Here is a 19,177-nt window from a genome sequence, read left to right on the forward strand (position 1 = left end):
ACATGATTCGAATACACATTTCAGTTTGATAAACACTCTCCCCTAGGCTCTCTCTGGATGCTTCCAGTAATGACACGCTCTGCTCTTATCACATGTTTAAAAATTTGCCATGAGAAGCAGAGCTGAGGTATAAGCAGGTATTTTCTCCACCCTGCCTTGCTGCCCCAGGTAGTTGAAGCTCTAATCCCAACCATGTAACTCACCTGGGTGGGCAATTCACTGGTTAGTGGAAATTACACCCCGGGGCTCTGGAGCCCATAGACTTTGCCTACTTTTTCCAAGCTTCATCCAGGCTTCATATGTGACCCACGATGGAAAGAATACCATCAAATTGTACCAATCCTTGCATTAAGAGGAATATTATGTCCTTAAAAGTGCCTAAAATAATGTCATAACATCAAGTCATGAGGTGTACTAGCCAACCAAGTTGATAGATTAAATATTAAAATAAAAATATAATACCCATGACCCTTAATCATGAACACTGGTGAATGCTTTTCCTTTCAAGTCAGCCAGACCCCCTTTTCTCTGCTTCTGCCACCCAGATTTCTTTGCTTCCACTGTCATAGTGAATTCATATTCATGTGTACTCCTTCCTTAAATCTCTGTGACCCATAAAATTCTCTTTGTAAATACAGTAGGCGCCCAGTGGAAGTGGTGAACCCCAGAAATTGGCATGGGCTGATTCACCAAGACTAGTCTTATTTCCTTTCTTGAAAACAACAAAATCAAACAGTGATGACTGAGGAAATGCAATATATGTCAACTGTTTGATTTCAAAAAAGGATTCAACAAGGCCTATCACAAGATGGAGTTGGGTGTCAGAACTGGGTGGGTTTGTGACTCGTTAAATGGCCACCATCTAGAGGTGTTGATACAGTGGATCACTATCAGCCTAGTGGCATGTTTCAAACAACTCTGTCTTTGGCCTTGGTTGTGGCATAACTATTAGTTTTTTTTTTCACTGGCAAACTTTAAGGTATGAAAGCCACACTCACTGAATCTGCAGACAACCTAAGTCTGAAGGGACAGCACATATGTTGAACCACTGCAACAAGATCCTGACAGTCTGAAGCCGTGAACTAAATCCATCAAGAGGAAATCTAACTGGTAAGAAACCTAACACTGACCCAACACATCAGCTACATATCCTTTAGCAGAAAGGTAGCCTGGTGTAATGGCAGTACATAGGGAATAGAGATTTAACTGACATTAACTTTAAAAAAAAAAAAAAGAATACAATCTTAGTTATAAGAGAAGATTATGAAAATGTGCATGCCAACAAATTGAACAAGATAAAAGAAATGGATAAATTCTTGTAAACACATAACCTCCTAATACGAAATCAAAAAGAAATAGAACATTTGAACAAGCTGATTACCAGCAATGAAACTGTATCAATCAAAAAACTCCCAACACACAAAAGTCCAGAAGCAGAAGGCTTCACAGGTGAATTCTATCAAACATTTAAAGAAGACTTAATACCTACTCTTCTCAAACTATTCCAAAAATAGGAAGAGGAAGGAAAGCTTCAAGATTAATTGTATGAGGCCCTGATACCAAAATCAGATAAAGACACTACAACAAAAGGGAACTGTAGGCCCATATCTCTGGTGAATATAGATGCAAGAATTCCCAACAAAATGTTAGCAAACTAAATCCAATAATGCATTAAAAAAATCATCCACCACGATCAAGTGGGACTTCTTCCTGGGGTGGTTCAATATTCACAAATCAATCAATGTGATACATCACATCAATAGGAGGAAGGATAAAAACTATAGATGCAGAAAAAGCGTCTGACAAAGTACAAGATCCATTCATAATCAAAATCCTCATCAAAGAAGGTAGAGGGAATGTACCTCAACATAAAAAGGCCATGTATGAAAAACCCACAGCTAATATGATACTCAGTGGAGAAAAACAGAACTTTTCTCCTAAGGTCAGGAACAAGACAAGGATGTCCACTCTCACCACTTTTATTCAACACAGTACTGGAAGTCCTAGGCACAGCAATCACATAACTAAAAGAAATAAAAGACATCCAAATTGGTAAGGAAGAAGTAAAACCTTTACTATTTGCAGATGACATGATACTATATATAGAAAACCCTAAAGCCACTACAAAAAAACTACTAGAACTGATAAATGAATTCAGTAAGGTCACAGGATACAAAATCAATATAGAAAATCTGTTGCATTTTTATACACTAATAATGAAGTAGCAGAACGGGAAATTAAAACCACAATCTTATTTACAATTGCACCAAAAATAATAGAATACTTAGGAATAAACTCAACCAAGGAAGTGAAAGACCTATACTCTGAAAACTATAAAACACTGATGAAAGAAATTGAAGTAAAAACAAAGGGAAAGATGACTCCATGCTTATAGATTGAAAGAATTAATATTGTTAAAATGTCCATACTACTCAAAGCAATCTACAGATTTAATGCAATCCCTATCAAAATACCAAAAACATTTTTCACAGAACTAAAACAAATAATCCTAAAATTTGTATGGAACCACAAAAGGCCTCAGATAGCCAAAACACTCTCGAAAAAGAACAAAACTGAAGGCATAATAACCCCAGATTTCAAGATCTGCTACAAAGCTGTAGTTATCAAAATCGTACGGTACTGGCACCAAAACAGACATAAAGATCAATGGAACAGAATAGAGATCCCGGAAATAAACACACAATTATATGGTCAATTAATCTACAACAAAGGATGCAATACGCAATGAGAAAAAGAAGAGTCTCTTTAACAAATGGTGCTGGGAAAACTGGACAACTACATGCAAAAGTATGAAACTGAACTACACTTTCTTACACTAGACACAAAAATAAACTCAAAATGGATTAAGGACCTAAATGTGAGACTTGAAACCATAAAAATCCTAGAAGACAGCACAGGCATCTGACATCAGCTGTATCAACATTGTTCTTGATACATCTCCTGAGATAATGGAAACAAAAGCAAAAATAAACTATTGGACTGTGTCAAAATGAAAAGCTTCTGCACGGCAAAGGATACAATCAACAAAAACTAAAAGACAACCTAGTGAATGGGAGAGGATATTTGTGAATGGCATATCTGATAAAGGATTAGTACCCCAAATATATAAAGAACTTCTACAACACCTCCCCCAAAACCCAAAATAATCCAATTAAAAAATGAGCAAAAGACATGAGCAGATATTTCCCCAAAGAAGACATCCAGACGACCAAAAGACACATGAAAAGATGCTCAACATCACTCATCATCGGGAAAATGCAAATCAAAACCACAAAGAGATATTACCTCGTACCTGTCAGAATGGCTAAAATAAAAAACACAAGAAACAAGTGTTGGCAAAGATGTGGAGAAAAAGAAACCCTCTTGCACTGTTAATGGGAATGCATACTGGTGTGGCTGCTGTGGAAGACGCTATGGAGGTTCCTCGAAAAATTAAAAATAGAATTACCATATGATCCAGTAATTCTACTACTGGGTATTTACCAAAAAAATACAAAAACACTAATGTGAAAAGACATATGCATCTCTATATGTACTTCAGCATCATTTATAATAGCCAAATCAAAACAGCCCAAGTGTCCACTGATAGATTTATGCACAAAGAAGAGACAGCAGGTATAAATACATATAATTTCTTGAGGAATTATATACATATATAAAAGAATGAAATATTGCCATTTGCAAGAACATGGATGGATCTAAAGAGTATAATGCTAAGTAAAATAAATCAGTCAGAGAAAGACAAATACCATATGATTTCACTCATATGTGGAATTTAAGAAACAAAACAAACGAACAAAGGAAAAAAAGAGACAAATGAAAAACCAGACTCTTAACTATAGAGAACAAACAGATGGTTACCAGAGGGGAGGTGGGAGGGAGGTTGGGTGAAACAGATAAAAGGGGGTTCGGAGGACACTTATCATGATGAGCACTGAGTAATGTACAGAACTGTTCAATCACTATATTGTACATCTGAAACTAATATAACACTGTATGTTAACTATATCGGAATTAAAATTTGTAAATAAAAATAAAAACAAAACAAAAAGAATATGATCTTAGAATGTATGGAAAGGAGAATAGCACCTAGGGTGGGAGGAGGCGGGAGTTTAGCTCTAGTCTGTGTTGGTCAGATCACTGCTCAGAGTCTCGCTTTAACACAGGCATCAATAAAAGGAACAAGTTCAGGAAAGAGACACCAGGATGCTGAGGCCACTCAAAATGAAAGCTTATGAGGCAGGATTTACAATATCAGGTATGTTTAGCCTGGAGAAATGAAAACCTAGCTCGTTAGAAGCACACCAGAGACTGTCTTGTGGAATTATCCTCTCTGTTGCCCCAGAGAACAGGATCAAGATGAATGACCAGAAATCCCAGTGAAGTAGAGATAAGAGAATACATCATAATATCTACTGCCGGCCACAGGCCAGACAATAGGGCTGTTTGGAGAAGGAAGGAACTTTTAATCCTAGGTCTGTTCAAGCAGAGACTGGATGCCTTTTTGGTAGGGATAGGGTTGAATGTGATCAAACATCAGACAGAAGATCTGAAGTCCCTTACACCCCCAAAATTCTATGTTCACTAAACACATGTTGAACAAAGCTCCAGTACCCCCTAATCTTGTTCTTCCCTGCCCCAAAGGAATGGAATGCAAATAATCTGGGATTTTACATGATGGGCTGACAACTTACCAGCAGTTTGCACAGATCATTCAGGGCATGATTTCTAAAGCCCACACCCAAATTTAAGATACCTCAATGTGACAACCGTACATTAAACTTTAGGTTTGTTATTTGGGCTTCCACTAGGCTAAATAGCCATTTCCCTCATACCCTATGGAACACAACTCTCTGGGTTTTTGTAGGTTAACTGCAATAACCACCAATCCAGGATCAATGCTGATGCTCCCCACTGGTAATTCACCTTTTTGCATCTCACAAAGCCAAGGCAACTTCATTTGAGAAGCACACTGGAAACTTTTTAGCTCTAACTGACCCACATGGTTTTGCTGGCTCCCCCTTGCTTGGGCTGTTCCCCAAAAGTCACTGCCACCAGGTCAGTAGACAGTAAGTTCTGGGTCCAAGACACCACTTACTGTAAAATAAAACATTTCTGTTTCTTGCTGGTTGGCCCTCCTTTTGGCAATGTTGATCTTGCTCATGTAGGTCTCGGAGGCAGCCGACTTCACAGACTCTGTAGATCGACTGTGTTGGAAGGCGTCAGAAACATCAAAGTCCTCCACAGTCAGCATGTCCTGTAAGGTCTGCATGGTGGCATCCAGGGTTTTTCTAACCTGGAGAAACACAGCATGTCAACAAAAACCCTTTGGCCTCAGAATGCCTTTCACACCTCAAAATCCTTTTCCCCACTTTGTTTCTTCCACATATAGCCTCTAGGAGGTGGGCAGGACAAAGATGATCATTCTCATTATACTGATGTGGAATATAAGGCCAGCGAGCTGGCTAGGGTGAGAACCCATGTTGCCCAGTCTAACATCATTTTATTGGATTGCTTCTGCCGAAGAGAACCTGGGAGAATGTTGTGACAAACAAGGAAGCCAGGTTTCCAGGTTTGTTTCTCTTTTCCTGATTATATAGCCCCACACGAGCTCCTCCAATAGGAGGCAGTTCCCTGGAGCAGAAATATTCTGAGTGCTCATCCAGAGAGAAGAGAGGACAGAGTCTAGATAGGATGAGGGGCCATCCTCAGTGGACATACTCTCTGGTTATCTGCCCCTGACTTATCAAAAGCCTGACTGAGAAGTGAGAAAAGAGAGGAAGATCATGCTGAGCCAGTCCTCCAGGATCCCAACTTCTCTCCTGGAGTCAAGTGGGACCCCCAGAAGGCTACACGTGCAGAACACACGAGACCTGACCTCGCAACATCCCTTCACTGACTTGTACCCTATACTTCGATGGAAGGTCACTCCAAAAACAGTCAGGGGAGAAACTGCATCTACATTCACTGTTAAATTATTGTCACCCGAAGTCTTTCTTGTCACTCAGATCTCCACTTAAATGTCACTTCCTGGAGACATCAGAGCCCCCTGACTACTGTTCCTAACTTAGTGCCCACTATCACTTGATATTTTGCATACTGCTTTAATGTTTTATCTATTTATCTTTTTTTGCTAGACTATAATCTCCAGGAGAGGAGGCACTATGTTTTCTTGTTCACTCACTTTACTTTGCCTCTAGCACAGTGTTTAGAGCATGGAATGTGCTTAATAAATACTTGAAAAATACTGGTTGAAAGAATACTTGTGAATGAATAAATGTATGGATCAGTTCTTTCTAACACAGCCTGACAGTAGTTCAGGTTCAAAATTAAGCATTTCCATAGCCACGAACAGCCTATACAGAGGAACTTTTGCTTCATTCTCCTCTATGGGGCCCTGCTTTCCAATTTAAACCCCACTAATATTGTTATCCATATACTGTTCCATGTAAACAATTGAAAATGCTTCAGGGGAGGATACAGAATACTTTCTTCATCTCCTCTCTCTCCTCGGGTTTGAAAAATAAAAACATAATTCATTTCTGTATAACCTCCCCCCAGGGTCAGCTTTGATTCGTTATCGTCCTGCGTGACAATCTGTCTCACGTCTGTCCCAGCTTTGTCCTTTGTGAAGACATGGAGTAAACCATCTCTCTCTCTTGAGATGTGAAGACAGGGGCCATGACTCCCCATCTCCACCTGTGGTTGCACTTTCCGGTGATAAACTTGCCCAAGATTTTAGGTGACATTCCTCACATCCTGCTGTCCTTTCTCCAGGGGCCTGTGGTTGGTTGACATCCTCCCTGCATAAAGGCATCCAGGCTGGAATGGAATGTTTCTCATCTGGCTTCCTTGGTCCACATCAAAACACACCACAGCTGGTATTTCCATTCGTGCCCTCCCAGGGGCGATCCTGTGTCACTAGCCACGTGGGAGGTGTGCTGGCCAAGGCAAGACAGAAGTTCCTTGGGGCTCAGGAACCATCACACATTCGGTGTGCCCTGGGCTTTTTTATTACATTGTGTAATTTAAAATACCTATAGCTATCTTTGATGATCAAAATAACACAAACTCAATGCAGATAACAGAGAAAAGCACAAGAAGAAAAAAGAAATCACCTATAATTCCTCTACCCAGATATAATCACAATTAACATCTCAAAGCATTTCTTTCTTTCCGGGCTTTTTTTCTTGTGAATAAACACAGATACACATGCACCTACTCTAGTTTACCATACTCAGGATACTACTGAACATAGAGTTCTACATCCTCTTTGTTCTTAACACCTTGGGAGCATTCCCCCATCCCTTTAAAGATTCTTGGTGTGCCCAGTTTTAATGGGTGTGTAATAATCCATCTTATGGATGAACCCTAATTTCTAATGCATTCCACAACAAGCCAGGCCTTTGTAAGGAAATCGCTTACAGGGCAGAGCGGCCCACTCACCTCCTCATTCTCTATCTTGAGAGTGGCCAGTCTGGACTGCAGCTGGTGGTACCGCATGAGCAATTCCGTCTGGACGGGCTGCTGAGCGCTGACCTGGCAAACCTGCAAAAGGACGGCCACCACCTGCCATTGCCCAGTGCTCTCATCACCTGTGTGGAGCCAGGGCTGGGGGCCATCATCAACATCCCTATCAACAGCTGAGGAAACAGGCCTGGAAAGGTTAAGTGACCTACCCATGGTCACACAGCTTGTACCTGGCAACACCAGCCAGGAACTGGGGTCTTCCTACCCCAAAGGCCACCCTCTCACACTGCAAGTTGTGGCCTCTCAGTCATGGTCTTCTAGGTTTGTCCAACCCTAGAGGGTTTACTAAACACTGTAACATAATCTCATTAAGTGAGACTAGTTCATTTCAAAGCAGGAAGTTGTAGAAGAAAGCAATGGCTTGACAAAAGCCAATGAAAAGAATAACAAATGGAAACAATCAGTAGAGTTGTCCTATTCCCCATCAGGAAGGTGCTTTGGTGAGGCAACTGTGAGTCAGTAGCCTGCTCATGGGGTGGGGGAGGAGGTGAGTGGAAGGAGACATTGCTCTCCCTACACCCACTCCACCCACGGCTCCCTTACTACCTGTGGGCTGGGTAGCCTGGCATAACTCAGCTGAGATCATAAGGGACAGTAGGGCTCTGTGATTTACTAGTTATTTACCACTAACGAGGCAACTCAAACTTCACAGTCACCTGTCATAACCATGAGGCCAGGATTTTTAGGTCCAGATGATGGGCCAAAGGGTTGAATGCAATGGCTGAGGGACGGGCCAGAAGCTGTGGGAGACCCTGCAGAAGGCCCCTCTTTTGCAGATGAAGAAAGTGGGGAGGGATGAAAAGGGAAAGCTCGAGGAGCTATTAGCATAAGGGACTTTGCACAGTTTGAGTAACCACTGTGATGCTTTGTGGCCAGGAACAAGTACCTTCCTGCACTTATTTATTTATTCATTCCAGAACACGGTTCTGAGGATCTGAGTGGCACAAAACCCAAGAGAGGGGAAAGTGGGTGATGGGCACTGAGGAGGGCACCTGTTGGGATGAGCATTGGGTGTTGTATGGAAACCAATTCGACAATAAATTTCATATTAAAAGAAAAGAAAAGAAAAGAAAACCCAAGGGAGCACAGTTGGTGGTAAGCCTCCCGTAGGGGAGGACAGGCAGTGCCCAGGCAAGGCTGCCGCCAGAGCGGCTGCGGTGAGGCCTAGCTAGCCTCCTGTGATCCAAGGTCATCCAAGGGAAGACTGTGAGATGCTTGTGTGACAATGTAGGACTCCCTTGGGGTCTAGACATAACTGGGAAGGATGTTAAGGAGAGTTAAGGTCCTGTAATTCTACAGGTGAGGCACGTGAGCCAGCAGAGTTAGGATATCAGTGGGAAACTCCTCAGATGGGGAAGCCCCTGGACTGAGAACATGACCTGAGGCCTCTGAGATCAATGTCGTGCATGTGGAACAGGGGCTGACGTTCCCCTCCCACCGATGTTCTGGGAGCACATGGGAGAAGAGGTGAAACGGCCTCAAGCATGGGCTCCTGGGAGAAGCCTACCTCATCCCCCATGTGGGGCTGGAACTCAAACTTGAGTGGAGGACAGAAGACCTGGTTGCACATGTCCATGACAGTGTGCTTGTCGCTTCGGGAGTCCAGGTTGTCTACCGCGTTCTCGATGACATCCAGCCCCTCGTGGCGAGAGGTCTCCAGGTTGTACTCGGCTGAGAGGTAGGTCCGGAAGGTGCGGGCCAGGCTGGCATGAAAGCCCAAGTCACAGCACTTGGAAAGAGGCACACGACAGAAGGCTGTGGGCTGTCACATGGAGGTGGGGGCCAGCAGCATTCCCTTTCCCATGACAGTGGCTTACCATTACCTCACATTCCACAGTCAAATCTTTCATCCTGGAAACCCTTGTGCACCTTGGAATCTTGCTGCACAAATCTCCCCAAAGCCCTCAGTGGGAGCTGGGTATTGTGATTTGGGCACTAGCAGAACTTCTCTAGCTCCCCAAATGCATCACATTCTTTCTCGTCTCTAGGCCTTCACACATGCATTCCCTCTGCCTGCAGACTGCCTAAATATTCTTCCTTGAGGTTTCAGTTTAGAGGTCACTTCCTCCAGGAAGTCCTCCTTGATGCACTCCCCGCTCAGAGTTTATATCACGCCTCCCTCCTCTGGGGGCCCGCATCTCCCCCACCTCCCTCACTGTGACACCTGCCAGTTGGCTTTGTGGTCACCTATTAAGATTTCAAGGTTATGCATTGTAAGCCCCATGAGGACAGACCCATGGGCTCTTGTCCACTGTGGTGCCTCAAGGCCTAGAGCTAGCAGGTGCTCAATAAAAATGTGGCAAATGAAGACAGGAGAGGGCTAGAAAGAGTAAAAAGTTGTGAGAACGAGGAGAGATATGGCCTGGGGCATGGGAAGCCACAGGCAGGGCTGGGCAGCTCCCTCTCCTGGGGATTGTGGCAATGGGTCCCTACTGCAGCCATGGAAAAGTGGTGACCCTCTGACTCCCTGACAGGACACAGCAGACCCAGAGGAAAAGGATCCATCCACCAGTATGGAACCTTTCCTGAGCATCTACAGGCCAGATTCCTGTCCGTGTGGGATGGGCAAGACACAAAAAGCAGCCTCAGCTCCAGCACAGATGACACAGAAGCTCTCCATGATGATGCCCCTCATGACGTTCTCTCTCCAAGCCGGCGGTCTCTTCAGCATGACCTACACATCTGGTACTCAGGAGTCAGGCTTCCATTCTGCTTTTGCTTAAACTGCCTGATTTCTCCCACGATAATATTCCCTAAACATACCTATATTCCATAAACATACCTGGGAAACCCTGCAGGCTGTGAACTGTATATGATCACCCCTATACCTCTATACCCAGAAAAGGGCCCGGCGTAGAGGAGGGGACTTGGGAAGTGCAGGTGGAATATAAGACTGCCTGACCTGACCATATAGGGGCTGCCAGAGGCCCACTCCCACCCACGGAAGTAGAAACCAGGAGGTGATACTCATTCCCCAGGCCCCAACGCCCACTGCCCTTCCCCTCCGTCGGGGCTCACGGGACATGCACATCAGCTAAAGACAAGGGCCAGTCCGGGTGTGGGGCCCTGTTCAGTCCCAGCCTTCCCAGGTGCTCACGTCGATTAGGTCGGAGACGTCGTGGATGTAGTACTTGCTGATAGCTGCGTTGGTGGCCGCCAGATTCAGCAAGTAGTCATTCCGGGCCTTTGTGCATTTCAGCTTGTTCTCAGAATACTTTGCCTGCCTCTGCAAGAACACAGTAGACGTAAGAGCTGAGGCACTAACCTGGCTCTCATCCCTCTTTCAAACCCTCTTCCTTCAGGCTCCTCGTTGCTCAGTCCCCTCTGCCTTTCCTTTAAGAGGCCAAGTTCACTCCTGCCTCTAGGCCTTCAGGCTCGTTCCCTCTGCCTGGTAAGCCATCCTTCCAAGTCCCTATGAGGCCTGCTCCTTCCGTCCTTCAGGTCCTTCCCCAAAATCAGGTGGCCAGAGCAGCCTCTGAGGACAACCTTGCCTGAAATGAGTCTTCAGCATCTGCGGTGCCCCTCCCCCCTTCCCTTCCCCTGATCTACTTTTTTCACTTATTTTATCTTTGTTCAATTTTTAGTGATTGTTTTCATTTTCATTTAGTTTTTTTAAATACTGTATATTTAGAGCAGTGCTAGGTTCACAGCAAAAATTGAGAGGGTACATTAGTTCCAACTGATAAACCTACAGTGACACATCATAATCACCCAGCATCCATAGTTTACATTAGGGCTCACTCCTGGTATTTTACATTCTATGGGTTTGGGCAAAGGTATAACAGTATACATCCATCATTGTAATATCAGACTGAGTAGTTTCCCTGCCCTAGAATACTCTGTGCTCCCCCTATCCATTTCCTCCCTGCCACCTACCCCTGGCAACCACTGATCTTTCTCCTGTCTCCATAGTTCTGCCTTTTCTAGGATGTCATGTCGTTGGCATCGTACAGTATGTGGCCTTTTCAGATTGACTTCTTTCACCTAGTAATATGCATTTAAGGTTCTTCCATGTCTTCTAGGGGCTTGTTACCTGATTTCTTTTTAGCACTCAATAACATTCCACTGCCTGGGTGGACCACAGTTCGCTTACCCATTCACCTACTGAAGGACATCTTGGTTGCTCTATTTTTCTTCATAACCATTCTTCACTACCTGAAATTATATTTTTTACCTCTTTGTTTACTTGCTGGTTTTTGGGGTCCCCCACTAGAAAGTAAGCTCTATGAAGTCAGGGACTTGATCTGCCCCAGTCATCACTGGGCCTGGAGCACCCAGAACTGTCTCTGCACAAAGTAGGCAGTAAGCACTTTTCACTGGTTGTGTGGACATGAATGGTGAGAGAGGCAGACTGGGCAGCTGGAGGTGCCAGTGTTGGCTAGGAGCTGGACGGCCTCCCTGGAGAGCTGCTTCTGTCCTGGGCCAGCCTGGGCAGGAAGAGGTAGAGAGAAAGTGGGTTGGAGAGCTGTCCCTTTACCCCTTTCAGACGATGAGTCCTGTTCTGGGTAGAAAAACGGCTCTCCTTTAACAAACAGGGTTTTCCTCCTTCACCTAGGCACTCTTAAATCTTAAATCTTCCTTATTCCAAGCAAAACTATGGAAGTGTCCCAAGTGTCCACTGATGGATGAACGGATAAAGAAAAAGTGGTAAAGGTGTGCTTGGGTGGCTCAGTCGGTTAAACGTCCAACTCTTGATATTGGCTCAGGTCATGTTGGGCTCTGCACTGAGCAGTGAGCCTGGAACCTGCCTGGGATTCTCTCTCTCCCTCTCTATCTGCCCCTCCCCTGCTCGTGTTCCCTCTCTCTCAAAGTAAATAAACATTTTTTAAAACAATGATCTAGAGAATATAGTGCTAAGTGAAATAAGTCATTCAGAGAAAGACAAATACCATATGATTTCACTCATATGTGGAATTTAAGACACAAAACTGTAAACAAAGGAAAAAAGAGACAAATAAAAAACCAAACTCCATGGCAAATAAACTGATGGTTACCAGAGGGGAGGTGCGTGGGGAGAGGGTGAAAGAGGTGAAGGGGACCAAGAAGGGGATTTAAAAAACCTTTCATTCCAGATCGTGTTCTCCTAGCTACCTAGTAGGGGTGCTTCCATGTCAACCTTTGAATTCTCTTCATAGATCTCCTCTGACCTTTCTCCAGGGCCCACTTATTCTGGGAAACAAATTCCTCCTTGTAGTTATAGTCCTGTACCAGCCACGTACCCGACTCCTCACAGAGAATTTTGAGACTCCTCACCCATTTCCAGGGTGACCCCCACACCACTTTCAGCCCTTCATGAATTCGTAACATTTTATACCTGGAAAGGATAGTAAAGATATCGTAGTTTAATTCACCCACTTTATAGGTGAGAAAATGAAAACTGAAAAGAAGTGGCTTGGGGGCACCTGGCTGGCTCTGCTGGTAGAGCACACCACTCTTAATGTCAGGGTTGTGAGTTGAAGCCCCACGTTAGGTGTGGAGATTACTTAAAAAAAAAAAAAAAAGTGGATTGTCCAAGAGCCAAATGGCTGATTAGCATAGAACTCTGAACTAAACTTAGTCTCCAGATCTCCCAGCTGGTGGTCTCCCTCACCTTCTATTTATCCCCCATGTTGTAGTTCTGTAATTCCTTACCTGCTTGTCTTATTTTCTTTCTTTGTTTCTGCCTCTTTCTTTCTTTCCTTTCTCTTCTTTCTTTCTTTCTTTCTTTCTTTCTTTCTTTCTTTTCTTTCTTTTTTCTTAATATATTCACAGTATTGTACAATAATCACCACTATCAAAATTTAGAATATCAATCCCAAAAGAAACCCTATACCGATTAGCAGTCACCCTCCATTCTCCTCTGCCCCAGCTCCTGGCATCCAACAATCCACTTTCTGTCTCTGTCTAGTCTGCACATTTCATACAAATAGAATCATACAATATTATGACTGGTTTCTCTTACTCAGCATATTGTTTTCAAGGTACATCCATGTTGTAGCATATACCAGCATTTCACTCCTTTTCGTGGCTGAATAATATTCCACTACATGGTTAAACCATATTTATTCATCCATTCACCAACTGATGGACATCTGGATTGTCTCTATTTTTTGGCTACTATGGATAATGCTGCTATGAACATTCATGTGCAGGTCTTTGTGTGGATGTATGTTTTCATTTTTCTTGCATAGATTGCCTAGGATGGAACTGTTGAGTCATATGGTAACTTTATGTTTAACATTTTGAGGAACTGACAAATTGTTTTCCCAAATGGCTGAACCATTTTACATTCCCTCCAGCAATGTGTAAGTGTTCAAATTTCTTTGCAACCTCACTAGCACTTATTATTATCTGCCTTTTTTATTTTAGCCATGTTGGTAGGTATGGAGTGATATCTCACTGTGGTTTTGATTTGTATTTCCTTACTGACAAATGATGCTGAGCATCTTTTCATGTGCTTATTAACCACTCATGTAAGCTCTTCAGAGAAATATCTATTCAAATCCTTTACCCATTTTTAAATTGAGTCTCCGTCTAATTATTGGGCAGCACACTTTTCTTTGCCTTCGAAATTACCCTGGAATCTTACTTTATTTGCCTATGGTTACTTTTCCAGGTCACCAAGGCCCTGGTAAATTTTATTTCCACTCAATCTCCTATCATTTTAAGAGATGTAGGATCATATAATCATTGAATTAGACCCATAGAAGCCCAAATAAACATCTGGTGCAATGTTTGGGACACAGAAGAGCTCGGAAATATTTGCTGATTGTATGGAATGAATGAATACAGAGAATTCAACAAGAAAATCAGAGCTTTTATGAAGAAAGAAACCTTAGAAGTGACCTAACCTAGGATGACAAAAAAGCATGTACGCTGACCTTCTAAATTCCCTGGCCATGGCAGACATCATTAATTGATCACAGCTCTGTTTTTAACTGATGCGTGAAGGAGGCTTCACAATCTTCAACACAGAGCCCTGGGCAGGCACTACCAATCAATCAGAGTGGATGTGAGAGAGAACAGTCATTTGCCATCACTCTCAGAATTTTAAACTGAGGCTCAGGGGCGCCTGGGTGGCTCATTTGGTTAAGCGTCCGACTTCAGCTCAGGTCTGATCTCTCTAGTCCCCAGTTCGAGCCCCACATCTGGCTCTGTGCTGACTGCTCAGAGCCTGGAGCCTGCTTTGGGTTCCGTGTCTCTCTCTCTCTCTGTCCCTTCTCCACTTGTGCTTTGTCTCTTTCTCAAAAATAAGTAAACATTTAACTGAGGCTCGGGGAAATACTGTAAATGTGGCCTTTTCAAAACCCAGTCTGTCTGACTCCAATGCTAGCACTCCTTTCACCGTGCCCCACTAAAGCACTTTATCAGCTCCCATACATGGTAATTCTAAATCTCCCATCTTTAGCTTGTCCCATCTTGGAATGGGTTCATTGGGTTCCCCAGGCACTGGTTGGCAACACAATGCTGTTTCCTCTTGTTGGGACACACTCAACCCCAACCAGCCCTCCAGCCACCAAAACAGACTCCCAAGCAAGCCCCTGCCCCAACAAATGTCCGGTGATTCCTGCCCATCTGAGAATGTGCTTGCTGGGCGTGATTCTCGTTACAGTTCAGCTCTCTTGTCAGCTGGCCCTTTCCCTGCCTGTTGATCCTGGCACAAGGCCAGGCCTGACAAGTGCTAGCGAGGCATGGCCAGCCCTGCCTCCTCCGTGACACTGACCTCCAAGAGAGCACATGATGGTGGCTCAGCACATGCACCCTCAGGGTGCATAGGGGGAAGGCTGAGGCTGTCAGCAGGAAGCATGCCCCTGCCTTCTACCCTGCCCTCAATTTTTCCTGGGCCTTCACTTACCTTCTCCTTCATCTTCTCAATTTTCTTCACAGAGCTGCGGCGCTGGGGCCGGTCCTCGTGTCGGAGCAGGTTCATGCTGAGGTCACCAGACTTGTTGAACTGCTTCTCCTCCTGCTTCTCGGCCTCCTTTAGTTTGCTTTCTGCACTGATGCTCTCTGCGTGGTACATGTGGTAGGTTTTCATGACCTGGGGACACGGGAGAGCAGGAAATCAGCAGCACGCACGGCCCAGCATGCCATCCCAGTGCTCCCGGCCCCCTTCAGGTTCTGCGTGCCAGTAAGCTGTGCTGTACCCTCTTCCCACCACATCCTTGGGCTCCTGGCCGTTCTTTACTTTCGCACAAACTTGGGGAACGATGATGGTCATCAGTGGCAGCTTCATCGCCATCATCATCATCACCAACTCATTAAGTCCTGACTGAATGCCAGGAATGGACGCGTAAAGAGGAAATTTAAGGGGCTCCTGAGTGGCTCAGTCAGTTAAGTGTCCGACTTCGGGTCAGGTCATGATCTTACAGTTCGTGGGTTTCAGCCCTGCACTGGGCTCTGTGCTGACAGCTCACAGCCTGGAGCCTGCTTCAGATTCTATATCTCCCTCTCTCTCTCCACACCTCCCCTGCTTGTGCTCTGTCTCTCTCTCTCTCTCCCTCTCAGAAATAAATAAATAAACATTTTTTTAAAAAGGGGGGAAACTGAAAAGCCCCCAAGTATTTGGGAGTCTCAGAGGTGATATGACAAACTTGGCCCTCCCTCAGCTGCCCTCTCTGGCCCTGCCAGCCATGACTCTTGTCCCTCACTCCCTCCCTCCTCCCAGTGTCACTGGGAAAGCCCCTCCTCAGGGGCTCAGGGAATGCCCATGGGAACAAGCAAATAGTCTCCTCAGCTGTCTCCTTATTGGCCTGCAAATGGAAATGGTTCTGTCCCCAAAAGGAGCATCACTGGGTAACCTAGTTGCTATTCTACACTTTCTGAAAGAAACTCATCCTTGGCTATACAGTGTATTCCCACAAAGCAAACTGCACTTTGCTCTTCTGCTTGCATAGTAGAAGTACATATTGTTATAGCAAGGGAATTTTTGAGACAGAAGAAATCCTAGACATCATCTAATCCAATCACTAAATTTTACAAATAAGGAAACTGAGGCCCCAGAGGGCAAAGTGGCTTTTCCAAGACTGAACAGTATTATCAGCGTAGTCTCCAAACTTTGCCTCCGTGTGGCCAACAGTACGATCAAGCTACAGAACACTTCCATGACACCACAGAGATCCCCACCCCTCCCCCGGCCCCAGACAATCACTGATTTCCTTTCTGTCACTGTCAGGGTTTTGTGTGTTCTAGAACTTCGTATACATGGAACCAACACATATAAATTCTTTGGGTTCCACCCTCTTTTGCTCAGCAGAATTTTTTTGAGATTCTCCCAGTTCTTTTTCATTGCTGAGTAGTTATTATTACATTGTATAGGTCTATCACTATTTGTGTATTTATTCATATGTTAGTAGTTACCTGGGTTGTGCACAGTTTTGGTCTATTATGAATAAAGCTGCTAAAAATGTTCACGTGTAATTCTTTGTGTGGACATATGTTTTCATCTCACTCAGGTAAATATCTAGGAGTAGAATGTAGGGTCATATAGGAAGCATATGTTCAGCCAAATTAGAATTCTGGTCTCTTTATCCAAATGTCCACTGATGGATGAATGGATAAAGATGTGGTATACACACACACACACACACACACACACACACACAATGAAGTATTACTCAGCAATCAAAAAGAATGAAATCTTGCCATTTGCAACCACATGGATGGAACTAGAGGGTATTATGCCAAGTGAAATTAGTCAGAGAAAGACGAATATCATATGACTTCACTCATATGAGGAATTTAAGATACAAAACAGATGAACATAAGGGAAGGGAAGCAAAAATAATACGAAAACAGGGAGGGGGACAAAACATAAGAGACTCTTAAAAGGGAGAACAGGGGGATACTGGAGGGGTTGTGGAAGGGGGGATGGGCTAAATGGGTAAGGGACATTAAGGCATCTACTCCTGAAATCATTGCTGTACTATATGCTAACTTGCATGTAAGTTAAAAAATAAATTATTATAATTAATTAACTAACTAATTAATTTTAAAAAAGAATTCTGGCCTCTTTTAATCCACCACTCTTTCTACCATACCATACTGTTTTCGTAATTTGTTACCATTTTCTCGGCAGGTGTGAAGAGTTTCGGCAGCCTTAAAACAAGTTGGGCAGTCCCATATCAACAGGACTTCATCTCCCAGTTGCACCTTTCCTGGGTACTATCAAGTTTATGATCATATTTCTGTGCTAAGAAACACACGAACTTTCTGGAATCCATTGCTCCTGAGCTTTGCTTGTTCTCTTCTCTTGTCATTTGGATAATCATAGCAGCTAATAAAGCAGAGGCTTCTACCTGGGGAAGGGATACACTCCTGCCTAATGGGGCCATTTAAATCAGAGAACTTGGAAAAAACTCTTGCTCAACATTATAACCTTATTCCTTCTCATCTGAAGTCCTGTGAAGTGAGTTTATTAGATGAAGAATTCCTCTCTCTTACCATTAAATCACAGCATCAGTCTGTTGCACAGAAAGCCCCATTTGCCATCGGCCAGGAGTTAATGTGGGAAGTATCTGTTGTAGAACATAGTAGGTATTGTAGAGCATGAGCTCTGATACAAATGTCTGGTGCAAATGTCCTGATGGTGCCTCTTACCAGCTGTGTGACCTTGGGCAAGTCACGGAACCTCTCTGACCTCTACTTCCTCATTGTAAAATGGCGACGACCACGACACCTACCTCATAGATTGTTATGAAGACTAAGTGAGCTAACGTAGGTAAAGTGCTGAGAACAACAACTGCCACATGATAAGAGCCATGTAGACATTAGCTGCTACCACCAACACCGCCGTCATCATCACCCCTGATTTGGGCTGAGGGTTTGAGAACCTTGAATTTACTCATTGGAGTTCAGGAAAATGCTTACAAATTCTAAAGAACGTTAGGTATTGCACAAAATTTTATTCTCTTTTTCTTAAATGTTTATCTATTTTTGAAAGAGAGGGAGTAAGCCGGGGAGGGGCAGAGAGAGAGAATCCCAAGCAGGCTCCGTGCTGTCAGCGCAGAGCCCAACACAGGGCTTGAACACACGAACCGTGAGATCATGACCTGAGCCAAAATCAAGAGTCGGACACTCAACTGACTGAGCCACCTAGGCACCCTGCAAAATTTTATTCTATACCATGTTTCTCCCTTCTTCTTTCATCTTGAAAACCTCCCCAAATGTCAAAACAATAAATGAATAAAAAATGCAATCAACTTTTCTTTATTGGTCTTGGTGAAAAGACCTCTTCTGTGCATTCCACCCATGTTTGCCTTTTTGAATTGCCCTAAAGCCTCTAGAGATGCTATTCTCAGTGATTTCTTCCACTCCTCGTGCCAGTTCCACTAAACTTATTTCCAAACTCAATGGACCAGAAAGTGTGCCAGATCGATGTGTTCTCGACATCTAGTGGCCAAAAGGAACGACTGCAGGCTTCTAGAAAACCAAAGCAATTGCCTATTTTTCCACCATCTTTATGCCACAGCTCCGGCTCCAGGAATGTCATACATATAAGACTTGGGAATGCCTGCTGAAGTCTATCTCCAAGGGCCCCGCGTTTCCATTCTCAAAGTTTTTCTCTATTCCTCCGCATTCATGGGGACCACTGGTGTCTTTACTTTTCTACCATGCTGCTGGGGTGTTCATTTCTGGACTTACTCCC

The 19,177-nt window shown here is 43.9% G+C and overlaps 1 protein-coding gene across 7 annotated transcripts in view; it reads right to left on the reverse strand.

The window, feature by feature from the left end:
* The window catches only part of SRGAP3 (SLIT-ROBO Rho GTPase activating protein 3), a 261,924-nt gene that overhangs the window by 61,690 nt on the left and 181,057 nt on the right, over positions 1-19,177 (reverse strand). For all 7 annotated transcript variants that reach the window (XM_060631641.3, XM_060631640.3, XM_060631644.3 and 4 more), the window contains exons 5-9: positions 15,386-15,571; positions 10,649-10,777; positions 9,059-9,280; positions 7,468-7,569; positions 5,120-5,317 (exon numbers count right to left, since the gene is read on the reverse strand). In XM_060631641.3, the coding sequence (XP_060487624.1) occupies positions 5,120-5,317; positions 7,468-7,569; positions 9,059-9,280; positions 10,649-10,777; positions 15,386-15,571 (837 nt within the window). The remainder of the gene's footprint in view (positions 1-5,119; positions 5,318-7,467; positions 7,570-9,058; positions 9,281-10,648; positions 10,778-15,385; positions 15,572-19,177) is intronic.

Source organism: Panthera onca, chromosome A2, assembly GCF_046562875.1.
Source record: "Panthera onca isolate mPanOnc1 chromosome A2, mPanOnc1 haplotype 2, whole genome shotgun sequence".
Taxonomy (NCBI): domain Eukaryota; kingdom Metazoa; phylum Chordata; class Mammalia; order Carnivora; family Felidae; genus Panthera; species Panthera onca.